Genomic DNA, 16476 nt, shown 5'->3' on the forward strand with positions numbered 1-16476 from the left:
TATTACAGTATAAAGACAGTAACCAGTAACCTCAAATTGTAAAATTATACAAAAATATCTTAAATGGAAGTAGAAACATACAAAAATAACTTTAAATTTCTATCAGTATACAAAAGTATCTTAAACAGCAGTAGAAACATATACAGTATAAACAAAAGTAACTTCAAATTTGTATCAATATATAACATCTGAAACAGAATCTTGAATTTGTAATAATATACAAGAATCCATACCAATGTAAATTATTTAAAACTGATATTGCAAGCCAGGTATTTATGGCTCATGCCTTTAATCCCAGCACTCAGGAGGCAGAGGCAGGTGGATCTCTGTGAGTTTGAGGCCAGCCTGTTTACAGAGTGAGTTACAGAGTTTGGACAACATCCAAAGCAATACAGAGAAACCCTGTCTCAACTCCCCCCCCAAAAAAAAATCATACAAAATAAGAGTAGCCAGCTAGGTGTGCTAGCCACAGTGCTTAGGAAGCTGAAACAGGAAGCTCAAGGGTTCAAGGCCAGCCTGGTCTAGAGAGAAAAAAAAAATGTGTTAGGTGGACAAAGAGAGACTAGAACTTCAGGAATAGTGAGAGGGAGGCAGGAAGAGGAAACAGCCCTTGTCTTACACCAGGTGGTTCTAGATCTTACTAGAATTAGCAGGTATTACTTAGTAGGCATCTGGATGTGTCACTGTTTAGGACCCAGGTTCTCCCCACAAAACCTCTATCAGTTGGCTATGTCACATACAAAAAACACGTTTCATGCCTTATAACACAAGCATTGTGGCAGGGGAGATGGTTCAGTGAATGAAAGCATTTGCTGTGCAAACACAAGGACCTGAAAACCAAACACACACACACACACACACACACACACACACACACACACACCCCAAAACCTAGAGCATTACTGCTGTGTCATAGCTCATGTATTCTTGGATGAAATTGGCAGATCCTGTGAGCCAAAACTGTGAGCTTTAGGCTCAGAGAGAGACTATCTTAAGAGAGTAGACAGAGAACAGTTAGAGAAGGACACCAGGTGTCCAGCTCTGGCCCCTGCATATGGGGGCCACACCCGTGCACAGAGCACACATCCCAACCCACAATGGCTAAAAGGCTGACAACCAGAGTTTGATCCCTGAGGTCCACATGGTGGAGAAAGAGAATGACTCTCCTACAGGTTCCCTCTGACCTCACAAGAGCCCACACAGGCACACACACAAATAAATGAATAGAATCAATTTAATTGAGGTTCAGCCTATATTAAACAAAACATACCATTTTTAAAATTTAGCACTTTAGCACAGGCAGGCTCCAAGGCTCCATGCTCAGTGTCCCACGAGGCCAAAGTCAAGGAGTCTGCCAGGCTGAACTCTAATGAAGATTCCTGAGAGAATCTTCTCCAGCTCTATCCACACATAAACATTGCTTTGTCCAACCACAGTGGCGCTGAGGGGTAAGATGGGAAGTCTGCTAGACTGGTGTAGCCTACCTATGGAGTTCTAGGCCATCTATGGCTCCATAATAATTCTATCTCCAGCCAGGCCTGGAGAGATGGCTCAGCAGTTTAGAGCACAGTCAGATCCAGGGGACCTGACACCCTCTTCTGGTCTCCACAGGCACCAGAAATGCACATGGTACACATACATACATACATACAAGCAAATCATACATACAAAATAAATAAATGTTTAAAATACAAAAAAATAAAATAAAAAAGCCTGGCATGGTGTTTATCTTTAGTCCCAGCGTTTGGGAGGCAGAGACAAGTGAAGCCTGTGCGTGTGAGGGCATTCTGATCTACATGGCAAGCTCTGGGCCAACCAGGGCTACATAGTGAGACCTCTTAAAAAATAAAAATAAAATATAAAGAGATGGTAGGTCCCTCAGTATGCCTCTTTAATAAAACATTTCAACAGTGATCTGAAAGAGATGTGTGAGGTGGCCACACATAAGAAGAGTCATTGCAAAGAAAACAGCGTGTTCAGAGGCCTTGAAGCAGGGCTATGTCTGGTAGTCTAAGGTACGTCAGGAAGTCAGCATGACTGAACCTTAGCAAGGGGAAGGGAGCCCAGGGACTGAAGAGATAGCTCAGTCTGTAAAGTGCCTATCGCCTAGTTGTGGGGACTGAGTTTGGATCCTCGCTACCCAAATAAAAGCTGGGTATGGTGATGCACATCTGTGAACACAGCTCTGGAAAACAGAGACAGGTGGGTCCCTAGAACCCACTTTACCACCAGTCTAGACAAATCAATGAGCTCCAGGCTCAGGGAGAGACCCTGTCCCAAAAGGTGAGGTAGCATCAACAAGAGATGGCTCAGTAGGCAAAGGGCTTGTCACAGGTCTGACAATCAGTATCCAGCTTCCCAAACCCACACAATGGACAGAGTGAACCAATTCTAATCATCAGGCATGAGCAATAGTGCCACCACACCTGGCAAATTTCTATTTATTTAATATATATATGGGTGTTTTGTCTCCATGTATGTCTATGCATCCTGTGCATGCTTGGTGCCTGTGGAGACTAGGAGAGGGTATCAGATCCCCTGGGTTCCTGGAGCTTGAGTTACAGGTAGTTGTGGTCCTGCGAACAGAACTTGTGTCTCTGGCAAAAGTAGTATGTGTTCTTAACCACTGCACAATCTCTCCAAACCTTAGCAAGCTTGCGTTTGTTTGTTTGTTTGTTTGTTTGTTTGTTTCTGTTGCTGTTGTTTGGGTTTTTTTTGTTTGGGGGGTTGGGCAGTTTTGGTTTTGTCTTTTGATTTTTTGAGACAGGATTTCTCTGTATAACAGTTCTGGCTATTCTGGAACTCACTTTGTAGACCAGGCTGGCCTCTAACTCATAGAGATCCATCTGCCTCTGCCTCCCAGATGCTGGGATTAAAAATATGTGTCACCATACCTGGCTTCTTTATGTTTTTAAGTGTTTGTTTGTTGTTTGTTTTGGCTTATTTTATTTATTTTACGTGCCCGAGTCTTTTGCCTGCATGTATGGGTACCACCTGTACGCAGAGGTCAGAAAAAGGACATCAGATCCCTTGGGTCTGGAGTTGCAGATGGTTCTGAGCTGCCATGTACAGGAATTGAACCTGGGTCCTCTACAACTTAAATAGTGAGCAAACTCTCAAATCCTCAACTAGCTTGTTTATACAGCCCAGGACCACCTGCCCAGGGAACTGCCCACAGTAGGTTGAGCCCCTTAGACTCATCTGATCTCTCTTCTCATTCGACTCTAGCAAGGCTGTGTCAAATTGCCAATTAAAGCTAACTAGGATACTAAAGGAAAGGTATACTATACACTGAGCCACACCATTGAGCATCCAGTGTCTGGAACTTCACTTCCATTTCAGGGGCCCACACAGGTGGAAGTGGGGGCCAGGCAGATGTGTCAATCATGATGAAGGCTGTCACTGTAACAGCCCCAAGGTGTCATTTCCCTGCCATCTTCCTCCTGTTTGTGGATTGGAACTCTGTTGACTGGAGTCCCTTAAAGACAGGCCTGAGGAAGCCAGGTGTCATGGTGCCCAGTGATACCAGCACTGCAGCAGCTGGGGCAGAAGGATGATGAGTTCCAGGTCAGCCAGGCTGTTTAGTGAGACCCTGCCTCAAAACACCAAAGAGAAGATGGGCTTGAAAAGGATTCTCTGGCCCTACTGTCACTAGCCTTGGTGATGAAGTGAAGGGATACATGGAGGATCCCCATACTGTTAATGAATCCTCCAAGTGGCAGGTCACTGTGCTCATGCCCCTGTCTTGAAAGACCACAACCCTGCGGTCCCAACCTGGAGCCCCACATGCATACACACACACACACACACACACACTGAAAAAAAATACAACATGGAAAAAGTAGGGGCTAGGAGACAGCTTAGTCAGTAAAGCTTGCTGTACAATGAGGACTCCTTGAGTCCCCCAAAACCTGTGTAGACCAGCAAACACTAATCCCAGCACTGGGCAGGTAAAGACAAATGAATCCCTGAGGCTCCACTTCCAGCCTAATGGGTGAGTTCCAGACCAGTGAGAAATCCTGTTTCAAAAACCAAGGAAGATAGCTCTGAGGAATGACAGCCAAGACTTACCTCTTACTTCCACATACAAGTAAACATGCACATTCACATAACCATACCTATAAAACATTTATATACATATAACATTTATATGTCTCCAACCTGACTGATATACTTTCCTGGTCCCAACTATCAGCTGCCTCAATCACAGAACAAGGCTGTTGTTTCAGACATTTTTTGGTTGGTTCCGTGGTGTAGCTCTTACTTAGTGTATGCAGGGTCCTGGGTTCTATCCTCAGCACCCAAAGCAGCCCCTTCCCAAAACTGTGATGCCAACCAGTTCCTGGACTTGGAACTCCAGCCTGGGTCAAGGGAATGAAGCCTCAGCACTGTGGCAGTATTGGCCTGGAGGTGCTGTCCCAAGGTGACACACACATACGCTGCTTGGATCAGCCAACAGCCAGGTAGGGCAAGTGCCATGACTCATCCTGATGGTTTTTACCAATGGGGAAACAGGTATTGGGAGGTAGTCAACCCTAGCAACACAGTTGATAAATGGAAGCCAGGATGGTGATTCTGGCCCTTCCAGCGACTCTAGGCCAAACATGTGGGTGCTGGCTGTAGACCCACAGTGGCCCCAGACCCCAGCTCTGCATATCCTCAACCTCATCTCTCCTCTCATTGTAGGCGGAGCTGACAAGCAGCAGATGGATGCAGAGCTCCGAAAGGAGATGATGGCCATTTGGCCCAACCTATCCCAGAAGACCCTGGATCTGCTGGTCACACCTCACAAGTGTAAGAGCACACTCAAGAGGGGCAGGGGAGGCTGAGAGAGGGCCTGGGTTCTATGAGAGCTTGCCTGTCCTCCACAGCCACAGACCTGACGGTCGGTAAGATCTACGCGGCTATGATGATCATGGAATACTACCGGCAGAGCAAGGCCAAGAAACTTCAGGCCATGCGAGAGGAGCAGGTACTCCCATTGCTGGTGGTGCCTGGGATGGGTTCCAAGTCTGTTTGTCTTTGTGGAAACCAATCAGAACAAGGGGAATGGTGAGGGTGGGCCATTTTGGAACACCTAACCTCGAAAAATATTCACCACCAACAGGTACTGTGCAGATCACAGTTTCAGGTCCTGACCTGGATGCTTGCCCCAAGGTAGCTGAAAAGGCTAACTGACTGTTTTCATAGTGGCAAATAGTGCCTTGGGGAAAGTAGAGCCGACCAAAGGGTGCGTGGCTGAAATGAGCTGTCAAGGACACTCTCCCAGAGAAAGTGTGACCTGAATAAAGAGCCGAGGTGAAAAGGGAGGGGCTGGAGACATGGCTCAGCACCTAAGGGCTAAGAGCCAGGGCTGCACAGGGACTGTGTTAAGCTCCCACCACCCACAATGTGTCTCACCACTACCTGGATCTCCAGTTCCAGGGGAACCCGAAGCCCTCTTCTGCCCTTTGTGCTCACCTGATCATGTGTAGTACAAATACACACTTAGGCCTACACACATACACATAAAATGGGAAGATAAACATGGTGACAAACACCTTTAATCCCAGGACTTGGGAGGCAGAGGCAGGTGGATCTCTGTGAATCAAGGGCAGCCTGGTCTACAGAGTGAGTTCAGGGCAGGCTCCAAAGCTACACAGAGAAACCCTGTCTTAAAAAACCAAAAGAGAGGAAGGGGGTGTACAGAGGGATGGCTCAGCAGTCAAGAGTACCATCTGCGCTTCCAGAGGACCAGATTCAGTTCCCAGCACCCACATGGTGGCTTACTCCAGTCCAAGATGTTCCTCAGGCATCAGGACACAAGTGGCGCAGACATAAATGCAGGCAGGAGGCTCATTCACATAAAATAATAAAGCATTTTTTTAAATGAAGGAGGGGGTCAAGTATGGTGGCACATTGCCTTTAATCCAACCACTAGGAAAAGAGAGGCAAGCAGACCTCTTATGAGTTCAATATCAACCAGTTAGAAATAAATGAAGAGAGGGGTTTATTTCCAAGGTGGGACATTGATTGTATGACAAAATTTTTCCAGGAGAGACCCAGCACTCACTCCAGATAGGGAGCCCACATCAGACCAAAGTTCATCTCGGAAAACATGAGTTTTATTGGGGTTACTTAAGAATCAGAAATAACTCAAAGACAGAGCATCACCAAAACCTACTCCAGCGTGGGGACAGCCTGCAGGCGACACAGCAGATTGGAAAGGATCTTTTGGTTTGTTTTTGTTTTTTGAGACAGGGTTTCTCTGTGTAGCCCCTGGCTGTCCTGGAAATGTATCTGTAGCTCAGCCTGGCCTCAATCTAGAGATCCACATCCGTCTATCTCCCAAGTGCTAGGGCTAAAGGCATGTGCCACCATCAATGGGCTTGAAAGTGTCCTTTCCCAGTGACTCAGTTGAATAAGCCTCTTCCAGGCAGCTTAGCTGGTTTCTGCTTCTTCTAGGCAGATTTTTTAAAACATGGGAAGTAGTTTTATTGGGGAAAGGGAAGGGGGGGACAGAGAAAAGAGGGGATGGAGAGACAGAGAGACCTGCCTCCTCAGAGAGGTGGCAGAAAGCTAGGCAGGTGTTCTTATCTCGGGTTTTTAGTGCAGTGCAGCCTCTCAGAGTGACTCTTAGCAGTCTTTCTTACTTACTCAGGCAGGGAGGGGCCTAGTGAATCTGGTCAGTTTCAGGGATTCCTTAATTTAGAGTTGTTTGCCTCATGCCTTAAAGAACTTCAATGGAAGATGGATTGTTTCAGTATCGGAGGAAACTGTTAGACAACAGCATTCCAAGCAGAGACCACAGCCTATGCAAGGCCCTAAGGCTGAACCTTGCCTGATGAGTTTAGGAGATATTGAAGAGGTCAAGGTGACAGAATAGAGCAAGGCAGAACATGGGAGGAGACAAGGGCATGGGGGAGTACAGGACCAACCTTGGAGACTACAGGGTGGACTCTGGCTTTTATTCCAAATGGCATAGGAGCAGAAGAGTCAGGGGTCTAAGTACTGGAGAGACTGTCTACTGGGTGCTTGCTGGCACCCTCTGGTGGCTGAATACAGGAGAAATGCACAGAGAGGTATCTGTTCTGACTGGAGGTGAGGATGAGGGTGCTGAACATGGTAAAGGGTAGGTGATAAATGGTTTAGTTCTGAATGAATTTGGGTGGAAGTCATACGTATAACTTGATTTCATGGGTCTCCAGCATGAACTTTATGGATAACAACATTGTCACAATGTCAGAAGTTGGACAGGGTGTCAGGAAATAGCTGAGTGGGTAGAGGTTCATCTTTGAGAACCTGAGTTCCATTCTCAGCAGCATGTGTGCATAAGCAAAAATACAATTTATGTATACATAATATGCAAAATAAGTGAAAAATTTTAAGTTAAAAAAAAAACTAGAGCACTAGGGAGGCAGAAGCAAGTAGATCTCTGAGTTCAGGTAGCCAGGAAAAGCCCGCCCTTAAAAAAAAAAAAAAAAAAAAAAAAAAAGAGCCAGGCAATAGTGGTACATGCCTTTAATCCCAGTACTTGGGAGACAGAGGCTGATGCAGGTGGATCTCTGTGAGCTTGAGAGTTTGAGGCCAGCCTAGTCTACAGAGTGAGTTCCAGAACAGGCTCCAAAGCAACACAGAGAAACCCTATCTTGAAAAACAAACTAAAGAGGAGAAGAAATGGGTAGACTAACAGAGCAGACCTGTGGGGGGAGGGCTGTCAAGAAGGATGTTGGGGTCTGGGAGCGGCTTGACACAAGGCCCTGGATTTGACCCCCAGCATTACAGGCCCACTTTAGTTAGCTTCCAGTCAGTACTTGCCCTTTCCAGCCCTGCTGGCAGACACTGTGTTATCTTGCCTTCCCAGAACCGGACACCACTCATGTTCCAGCGCATGGAGCCCCCATCACCAACACAGGAGGGAGGGCCCAGCCAGAATGCCCTTCCCTCTACTCAGCGAGACCCAGGAGGAGGCCTGTGAGTAGCCAGCTGGGCAGTAATGGATGGGTATCGGGCCCCAGGTTCCTGAATCCCAGAGCACATAATGTCCTTCGTGGCCTCTGTCCCCGGTGCAGGATGCCTCAAGAAAGCAGCATGAAAGAGAGCCCATCCTGGGTGACCCAGAGGGCCCAAGAGATGTTCCAGAAGACTGGCACATGGAGCCCAGAGCGAGGGCCACCCAGTGACATGCCTAACAGCCAGCCCAACTCGCAGGTGCTGCTGCCCCCTTCCCCAGGCTGGGTGGTTCAGGCAGAAAGGGTCTCCCACACACATGGTCAGGCCTCAGACTTACCCAGACCCACCCACCCTCTGCCTAACAGTCTGTGGAGATGCGAGAAATGGGTACAGATGGCTACTCAGACAGCGAACACTACCTCCCCATGGAAGGCCAGGCCAGGGCCGCCTCCATGCCCCGCCTCCCAGCAGAGAACCAGGTGAGAGCTTGCAGGGTTCTGGGCCATGCCCACACATGCTCCTAAGGACCTTGTACCTCTCCTTTATAGACACTGGCCTAGGTGGTCCCTCCTGCAGGTTCGTGCAGGGGAGCCCTACCCTTTCCTGGCTCCTACAGGGCACCCAGAGGGCCTGGCCCTCCTAATCACTCCCTACCAGAAGCTAGAGGGAGACTGGGTACCCATCACTGCCAAGTGGCTTCCTTCTGCCCTATTGGGAACACAAAGGGCAGGGGGGTGCAGCTCTGGTGAGAGGTGACATTGGAGATCCCATCTTCAACAGCAGGTAGTGTCTCAAGCACTCAGGAGGCTGAGGAGGAGGTCCAGATCATCTTAGGCTACAGACCTGGACATATATATCTCAAAACAAATAGCATGGTTTACATCCATAATCTCAGTACTTGGAAGGCTGAGATGAGAAATCCAAGGCCAGGCATTGCTATCTAGCTAGTTTGAGACCAACCTCAACTATGTGAGATCCTGTCTCAAAACAACTAAGAATCCTGACTGCTAGATGAAGAGGTAGCTCATCTGGTGAGAGTCTGCAACGCTCTTGCTGAAGGCCCTTTTGCTTCCCAGCGCCCACACTAAATGATGGCTCACAGCTCCCTGTAACTGGAGCTCCAGGGGACTAATACCCTTTTCTGGCCTTCTTGGACCTAAACATAAGTACACAAACTCACACACACACACAAACAGTAAACTAGTTTTTAAAAAGAAAAGAGAATCCTAACTCTAAAGCTGGATGTAGAGTTCATGGTATTCCCCCGTGCTTAGCATGGGCAGACTGACCTGGCTCCCATCACAGCACAAAACAATGTCCCTGCTACCCATGCACTTCACACACATTCCCTTACACATGTTCCTGTACATACGTGCACATGCATGTGCACCTGTGTGCTCCCAATGTAACAGGCATCTGTAGGCATCGTGCCTCTTCGTGTGCATGCACAGAACCTGCCGCCTGAAGGCAGAGTCTGGGTGGGCCTGGGGTGGCTGGTGCATATATCCTGTCACGTGTCTGGGAGGCGTGGGGTAGTAGGGTGTGTAGCTGGTATGTGTCTCAGTGTGGCTGCTTCACTTAGCTATTTCAGCCCCTTGTAGAGAAGGCAAGATCCCCATGGGGATGGAGGAAACTAAAGCATGCCTGGCTACTGCGCAGTAAGAGATGGGGATAAAGCCCAGGCTGCCACTGAGGCACTCCTGAGGACAAGGAGAAAGGGCAGGAGGAGGGTGGCCGGCATGTCTTGCTGGGGCAGCTTGCCCTGTGTTATGTAGCATTATTTGCTGCGCCTGGCTGGGTCATCATGGCCCAAGGGCCTGGCCTCTGGCTGCTGTGACCTTGGGGTGCATGTGGCTGCCCCATCCCTTCTGTCAGGCCTGGTCTGCTGGCCCCAAAACAGAGATGAGCCAAGCTGGGCTGATGGCCACCTGGAAGCTTTGAGCTGAAGCTGGGGCAAGGTGGGGGAGGGGTGCTGGGCCGCAGTGCATCGCATGAAATGGGCCAGGAGCCTGTGGCCTTGCTGTCCCATCTGTCAGTCTCGTGTCTCTGCCATCTGTCTGTTTGTCTCCTGTTTCTTCTGTGCCCATTGTGGGGGACAGCCAGTCAGGTCCTGGGGCACCCCCTCACTTAACACCAGAAATATTAACCACTCTCTATCCACTACCTCCTCCATGTAGCATCCACCACCTCACCATCTTTTTTGCCTTTTATATTTATTTCCTTCTTTCTGTTTTTTTTCTGTGTGCGCCATCCTGTGGGGCTGGGACAGAGGAGAAGGGGCCGGCCACGTGGAAATAACCTCAGTGTATGTACCGCGCCCGGCCAGCTCGGCTCCAGCCCCCTCTCCCTCCCTGCCCTGTTTGTGCTAGTACCCACCATCTCCCCTGCCCTTCACCCCACCCTTTCGTTGCAGACCCCACCCCTCCCCCATGGAGCCCTTCCTTGTGTGTTGTGTCCTGTGTATGCAAGGGGCCACACCGCACCCCACTTCGTCTTCAGAGCCTCCAAGAGGCCAACCTGTGCACCCTGCCCCTCTCTTGGAGGTCTGTCCCTCCAGCTCCTGCAGTGACTACTGGCCTTGCCTCAGGTCCCTTTAGCTCCTGCCTTGAGCTGGGTCCTGAACATCAGAGTTGGAACAGGCCTGGTCCAGTGGGCTGTCCTTCTGCCTGCTACGGAGGACTGAAGACTGCCCATGGCAGAGCAAGACCAAGGACTGTGGGACAGCCGGGCCTGGATGATAGGAACCAGACTTGGAGGGTGGGAATGAGGCTCTGGAGAGTTGAACCAAGGAGAAGCATGCCTCCCAGGCTTGCACCCTGCAAGTGGAGCATACTTCCTGCCAGCCAGACTTAACTCCAGAGGGGCAAGGACTTAGCCAGGGCCTTCTAGCCACAGTGCAGCATACACCCTAAGAAGCAGCAACACTCCTATCAGTGGGACTTAAGTGTCCTTAGGGATCCACCCTTGCAGCCAGTAAGCCAGACACTCAAACGGCCACTGCAGCCCTGGACACAGTCCCTGGGTGGTCACACACACCCTGATTCTGGCACCCATCAGCTGTAGGGCTGGAAGGAGCAGGTCACGAAAGTGCTGGCTATTAACTCTGTCTATACCTACCCCCCCTCCCAGACCATCTCTGATACCAGCCCCATGAAGCGTTCAGCCTCTGTGCTGGGACCCAAAGCCCGAAGACTAGATGACTACTCACTGGAGCGGGTACCACCTGAGGAGAATCAGCGGTACCACCAACGCCGCCGAGACCGTGGCCACCGCACCTCGGAGCGCTCTCTGGGCCGCTACACTGATGTGGACACAGGTAGGCTGCCTCAGGACCGGGGCGACACAAGGAAACAGAAGGCAAAGGAAGAGGAGGCTGCAGGGCAGAAGTAGGGACAGAGGACTGGGCATACACCACTAAAGCCAGCATGAGAGACACTGGGAGGGAGGGGTTAGGGTCTGGAGTTAGAGACCAGCCAAAATACATAGTAAGACCCCAATTCAAAAGAGAAAGGAGTTGGGCTTGGTGGCATGCGCCTTTAATCCCAGCACTCAGGAGGCAGAGGTAGGCAGATCCCTCAGTTCAAGGCCAGCCTGGTCTACCAAGTGAGTTCCAGGACAGCCAGGGATACACAGAGAAACCCTGCCTCAAAAGGAAAGAAAAGAAAGAGGGCTGGGGAATATCTCAGTGAGTAAAATGTGTGTTTCACACAAATGATGAAATGACATAAGATTCCAACACCCATGTACAAAGTCAGGTATAGCAGTGCGTATCTAACCCTGGTGCTGAGAAGGCAGACCCAGATGATTCCATGCTAACCAGCCTAAGCTCTCAGTGAGTTCCACGCTAGTGAGACACTCTATCTTTGACAAAAACAAGGTGGAGGCTAGAGAGGCTCAAAAGCAGCTGCCATGCAAGCATGAGGGCCTTCGTTTATAAAGACAGACAGGGTAGTGCACATCTGACGTCTCAGCCCTCATAAGGTGAAATGGGAAACAGAGACAAGAGAATCCCCAGGAGCCCTAGAATCAGCTAGCATGACATGCACAGCAAATAACAAGAGAGATGAGGGCCAACATGTAAAACTGTGCCAAGCTCCACATGCACTTAGGGACATTTATACCCACAATCATATACACACACACAAAACTTGACATACAAAAAAATTAAGATTTGGTTAGTTTGAGACAAAATCTCACTATGTGGTCTTAGTTGGCTTAGAAGTCACTAGATAGACCAAGATGGCCTGAAACTCACAGATATTTTCCTGCCTCTACCTCCTGAATGCTAGGACTAATGGCATGCCTTGGCTGTTTGGTTGGTTAGTTTTTTGTTTGTTTTTTTATTTTTGTTTTGTTGTTGGTTGTTTTCTCCCCTGAGACAGGGTTTTTCTTTGTAGCCCTGGATGTGCTGGAACTCACTCTGTAGACCAGGCTGGCCTCAAACTCAGAGATTCGCTTGCCTCTGCATCCCAAATGCTGGGATTACAGGTGTGAGCCACCATGCCCAGCTGCATTTTATTTTTTAAATTACTATGTGTATATGTTTGTATGTGTATGTTGGCAATGTAATCATGAATGCAGGTGCCCCAGAAGCCAAAGAGGGAATTGGATCCCCTGGACCTAGAGCTACAGACAGTTATGAGCTTTGGGACATGGGTGCAGGAAAGTAACTTAGTTCTTTTGTTTGCTTTTTGAGACGGTTTCTCTGTGTAACACTAGCTGTCCTGGAACTAGCTCTGTAGACTAGGCTGGCTTCAAACTCACCAAGATCCATCTGCTTCTGCCTCCCCGAGTGCTGGGATTAGAGGCATGTGCCTCCACTCTCTGGCCTAACTTAGATCTTATGCAAGAGTAGCAGACACACTTGACCACTAACCCATGACTGCAACACTCCAGGCTGAGTGGGATGTTGTCTGGGTGGTAGGTATGGCTAACATGTGCAAGGTCCTAAATTGGTCATACTCAACACTGAGATATGGGAAGGGCCAAACAAGATAGATGGGTTAGCTTGTAAAGGCGTTTGCTAACAAGCCTGAACACCAGAGTTTGATTCCTGGAATCCATAAGGTGGAAGGTCACACTTTCAGATGAGTACCACCGCGGGAGGCTGCGCACCCTGAAAATGAATGTAAAAATAAAAGTGAGGGGTAGTTCCTGGGTAGAGAGGAAACCAGGGCCAGGAGACCCTTCGGGCCTGCCTCCCCTGCCTCCCCTTCTTCATCTCTCACCATCATCTCCCATTCAGGTCTGGGGACAGACCTGAGCATGACCACCCAATCCGGTGACCTGCCCTCCAAAGATCGGGACCAAGACCGGGGTCGGCCCAAGGACCGGAAGCATCGGCCGCACCATCACCACCACCACCATCACCACCATCCCCCCGCCCCCGACCGGGAGCGCTACTCACAGGAGCGGTCCGACACCGGTCGGTCGCGGGCCCGGGAGCAGCGCTGGTCCCGCTCGCCCAGCGAGGGTCGGGAGCACGCACCACACAGACAGGTGCGTGAGACTGGCCCAGACTGAACCGACGGGGCGGGAGGGGCGGGTCTGCAGGGGAAGGGGGCGGGGCGGGGCGGGCCTGGGAGGCGCCCGGGGCAGGACGAGGGTAGCCCGCCGCTCTTGCTTTCCCCCTGGCCCGGTTTCCCTGCGACTCGTGTCCTGCGGACGCCTGTGAGTGACTTCGGAAACTTACGAAGCTCGTTTCTCGTTTCTCTCCTCACTGTTGTGTTGGTTTGCCTCCCCTCCCCCCCCCCGCCCCCTGCCTCTCCGTCCCGCCGCCCGCCCGCCCTCCCGTCTGTGTGTCCCCGTGTGCTCCTGGTTGGTCCGTGGTATCTTTGCTTTTGATTTCCTTTGTTTCGATTTTCGTGTAGGGCAGTAGTTCCGTCAGTGGAAGCCCAGCCCCCTCTACGTCCGGCACCAGCACGCCGCGGCGCGGCCGCCGCCAGCTCCCCCAGACCCCCAGCACCCCGCGTCCGCTCGTGTCCTACTCACCCGCGCCGCGCAGGCCGGCGGCGCGCAGGCTCGCGGGTCCCGCCGCGCCCCCTGGCGGCTCGCCGAGGGGTTGCCGCCGCGCGCCTCGCTGGCCCGCGCATGCGCCCGAGGGCCCGCGGCCGCGCGGCGCCGACTACACCGAGCCCGACGGCCCGCGCGAGCAGCCAGGGGCCGCGCACGAGCCCGCCCCGCGGTCTCCCAGGACTCCGCGCGCCGCGGGCTGCGCGTCACCGCGCCACGGCCGCAGGCTGCCCAACGGCTACTACGCGGGGCACGGCGCGCCGCGGCCGCGCACAGCCCGCAGGGGCGCGCACGACGCGTACAGCGAGAGCGAGGACGACTGGTGCTAAGCCGCCCCGCCTCCCCGCAGCGCCCGCTTAGAGCGGGCGCACAGCAAATGATAAACAATAATGTTTTTAAAACAGAAAACCGGGGAGAAAAACAAAAATAGCTTCTATTGATGAGTTTTATCATCTCAATTGAATCTTTCGTTTTCCCGGTGAACGAAATGGAGGTGGCTGCGAGCCGGAGGGACGGCTGCAAGCCCCACACACTTCTCCGACCCACGGGAGTGCTTGCGGGCCACGCCAAACTTATTACTGCCTGCAGAGATCAACTACAAGAAAATAACACTAACAGTTTTTAAAAGGACAAAAAAATTGAGAAAAACGGTTTTTTTTTCTGACATTTGGTCCTGCTTGAAATAACAAAAGAAAAAAAGAGAAAAATTTACCACCACCACCGATTCCCTTGCTTCTTTTTTTTTTTTTTTCCTTTATCTTTTTAAAAACTTTTTTCTTTTTTTCCTATCTTGTTTGAAAAACGTGGGCTTGGGACTGTGAAATATTGCATGACATTAAAAAGAACAAAAAAAAAATAATAAAAACGAAAAAACTTGAATCCAAGGGCTTCTGAACTGGAGTGGTCTTTGTCCTTTGACCAAGATGCCATGCAAGTTACTCTTGGGAAATGGATGGACGAGGGGAGGCAGTTTGTTAGCTCCCAGAGAAACAGCGCTGGGGACATGGCTCGGAGGCAGAGCCTACAGGTACCAGGAACAACGGCCCTGGGTTCACTCCCAACTAAGGGCAGCTGTGACTCCTTGAGAGGATAGCCCCACAGAACGGAGACTCCTCCTGGCTGTGCCCAGCCTCCAGCACCACCCACCTCTGTGTTAAGTGTCCTGCCCTGGCCTCTGGCTCATTGAACCAATTTTGTAAAAAGTTCTCAACCCATGTCAGCCATGGAGAAATGCTGGCGAGGTCAAAGATCTGAACAGTCTGTGGAAGGATGACGTCAGAGCAATGAATGGTCCCGGGATTGTTTTTAAACGTTACTTATGTATATGTGGATTGGGGCATAAGTTACAGTGCCTTCCAAGTCAGCTGGAGTCTTCTAACCCGGGTGCTGGGAACTGAGTTCAGGTCCTTTGGAAGAGCAATAAATGCTCTTCACTTCAGAGCCATCCCCCACCCCATCCCTGCCAGGATTCTTAGGCTGACCCCTCATACACACCCTACATAGCCGCTGTCCCGCCACTCCACCCCCCCAACCCCACCTCCCAGACCCTCCCTGCCTGTTTGGAAAGTACTTGTATGAATATGGCCTGTATCTGTAAAACTAAAGTAAGAAAGGGGAGAGGAAGCCTCACTTTTTCATACAAAGGTCAGGTCCCCAAGATCATTTCTCTGGCCTAATGGCAATTTCTGGTTACATGTCTGGGGTGTGTATGTGCATGTGCATACATACAGGGGTTATTGTTGTATGTGCATGTGCATCATACAGGGGTTATTGTTAGCCACCTTTTTGTTTTATTTTGTTGTTTGTGAGACAGAGTCTGTGTAGCCCTGGCTATCCTGGACCCCTTGTGCAGACCAGGCTGGTCTCAAACTCTGCTTGCCTCTGCCTCCCCAGGGCTGGGATTAACTGCAGCCAATCACACCTCAATTTTTAAAAATTTTTTCTAATAAACCTTTTAAAAAATTTATTTGTATTTTATGTCCATTAGTGTTTTGCCTGCATATATGTCTGTGTGAGGGTGTTGGATCCCCTGGAACAGGAGTTAAAGATAGTTGTGAGCTGCTACCATGTGATTGCTGGGAATTGAACCTGGCTCCTCTGGAAGAGTAGCCAGTGCTCTTAACAGCTGAATCATCTCTCCAGCCCCCCACACCCCAGTGTTGAAAATAGTCATGAGGCTGAGAGATTGTCATTATTACCTTTCCTTGACATCATACTCTTAAAACATCAATGGCTCTGTAACCTTTATCATATGATTTAACTGCACCATTCCTATACTTCGATTTAGTAAAATGGAAATAATAGAATTAGATGCGTGTGTGTGTGTGTGTGTGTGTGTGTGTGTGTGTGTGTGTGTGTGTTTTATGGCATACAAATGTGTGAGCTCTTGTATTCTGATGAAACTTCATAAAAGCAGCCAGTGTGAGGGGCTGTTTAGGTAGTCAGAGCACTGATGACTGCTTTTCCAGAGGACCTAGGTTCCATTCCCAGCACCCACATGACAGTTCACAACCTTCTGTAACTCCAGTCCCT

At 50.2% G+C, this 16476-nt stretch overlaps 1 protein-coding gene across 3 annotated transcripts in view; it reads left to right on the forward strand.

Annotated features, from left to right (window-relative positions):
• The window catches only part of LOC127229890 (voltage-dependent P/Q-type calcium channel subunit alpha-1A), a 164928-nt gene extending 150100 nt beyond the window's left edge, over window positions 1-14828 (forward strand). Inside the window, exons 38-46 of one of the 3 annotated variants that reach the window (XM_051194964.1) lie at window positions 4687-4794; window positions 4872-4972; window positions 7844-7953; window positions 8052-8190; window positions 8298-8411; window positions 10202-10237; window positions 11062-11248; window positions 13178-13431; window positions 13803-14828. In XM_051194964.1, coding sequence (XP_051050921.1) covers window positions 4687-4794; window positions 4872-4972; window positions 7844-7953; window positions 8052-8190; window positions 8298-8411; window positions 10202-10237; window positions 11062-11248; window positions 13178-13431; window positions 13803-14273 — 1520 coding nt within the window. In that variant the 3' untranslated portion in view covers window positions 14274-14828. The remainder of the gene's footprint in view (window positions 1-4686; window positions 4795-4871; window positions 4973-7843; window positions 7954-8051; window positions 8191-8297; window positions 8412-10201; window positions 10238-11061; window positions 11249-13177; window positions 13432-13802) is intronic. The other 2 variants (XM_051194966.1, XM_051194965.1) reach the window with 2 other exon arrangements.
• The last annotated feature ends 1648 nt before the right edge of the window (window positions 14829-16476 follow it).

The sequence above is a fragment of the Phodopus roborovskii genome, unplaced genomic scaffold (genome assembly GCF_943737965.1).
Source record: "Phodopus roborovskii unplaced genomic scaffold, PHOROB, whole genome shotgun sequence".
NCBI lineage: Eukaryota > Metazoa > Chordata > Mammalia > Rodentia > Cricetidae > Phodopus > Phodopus roborovskii.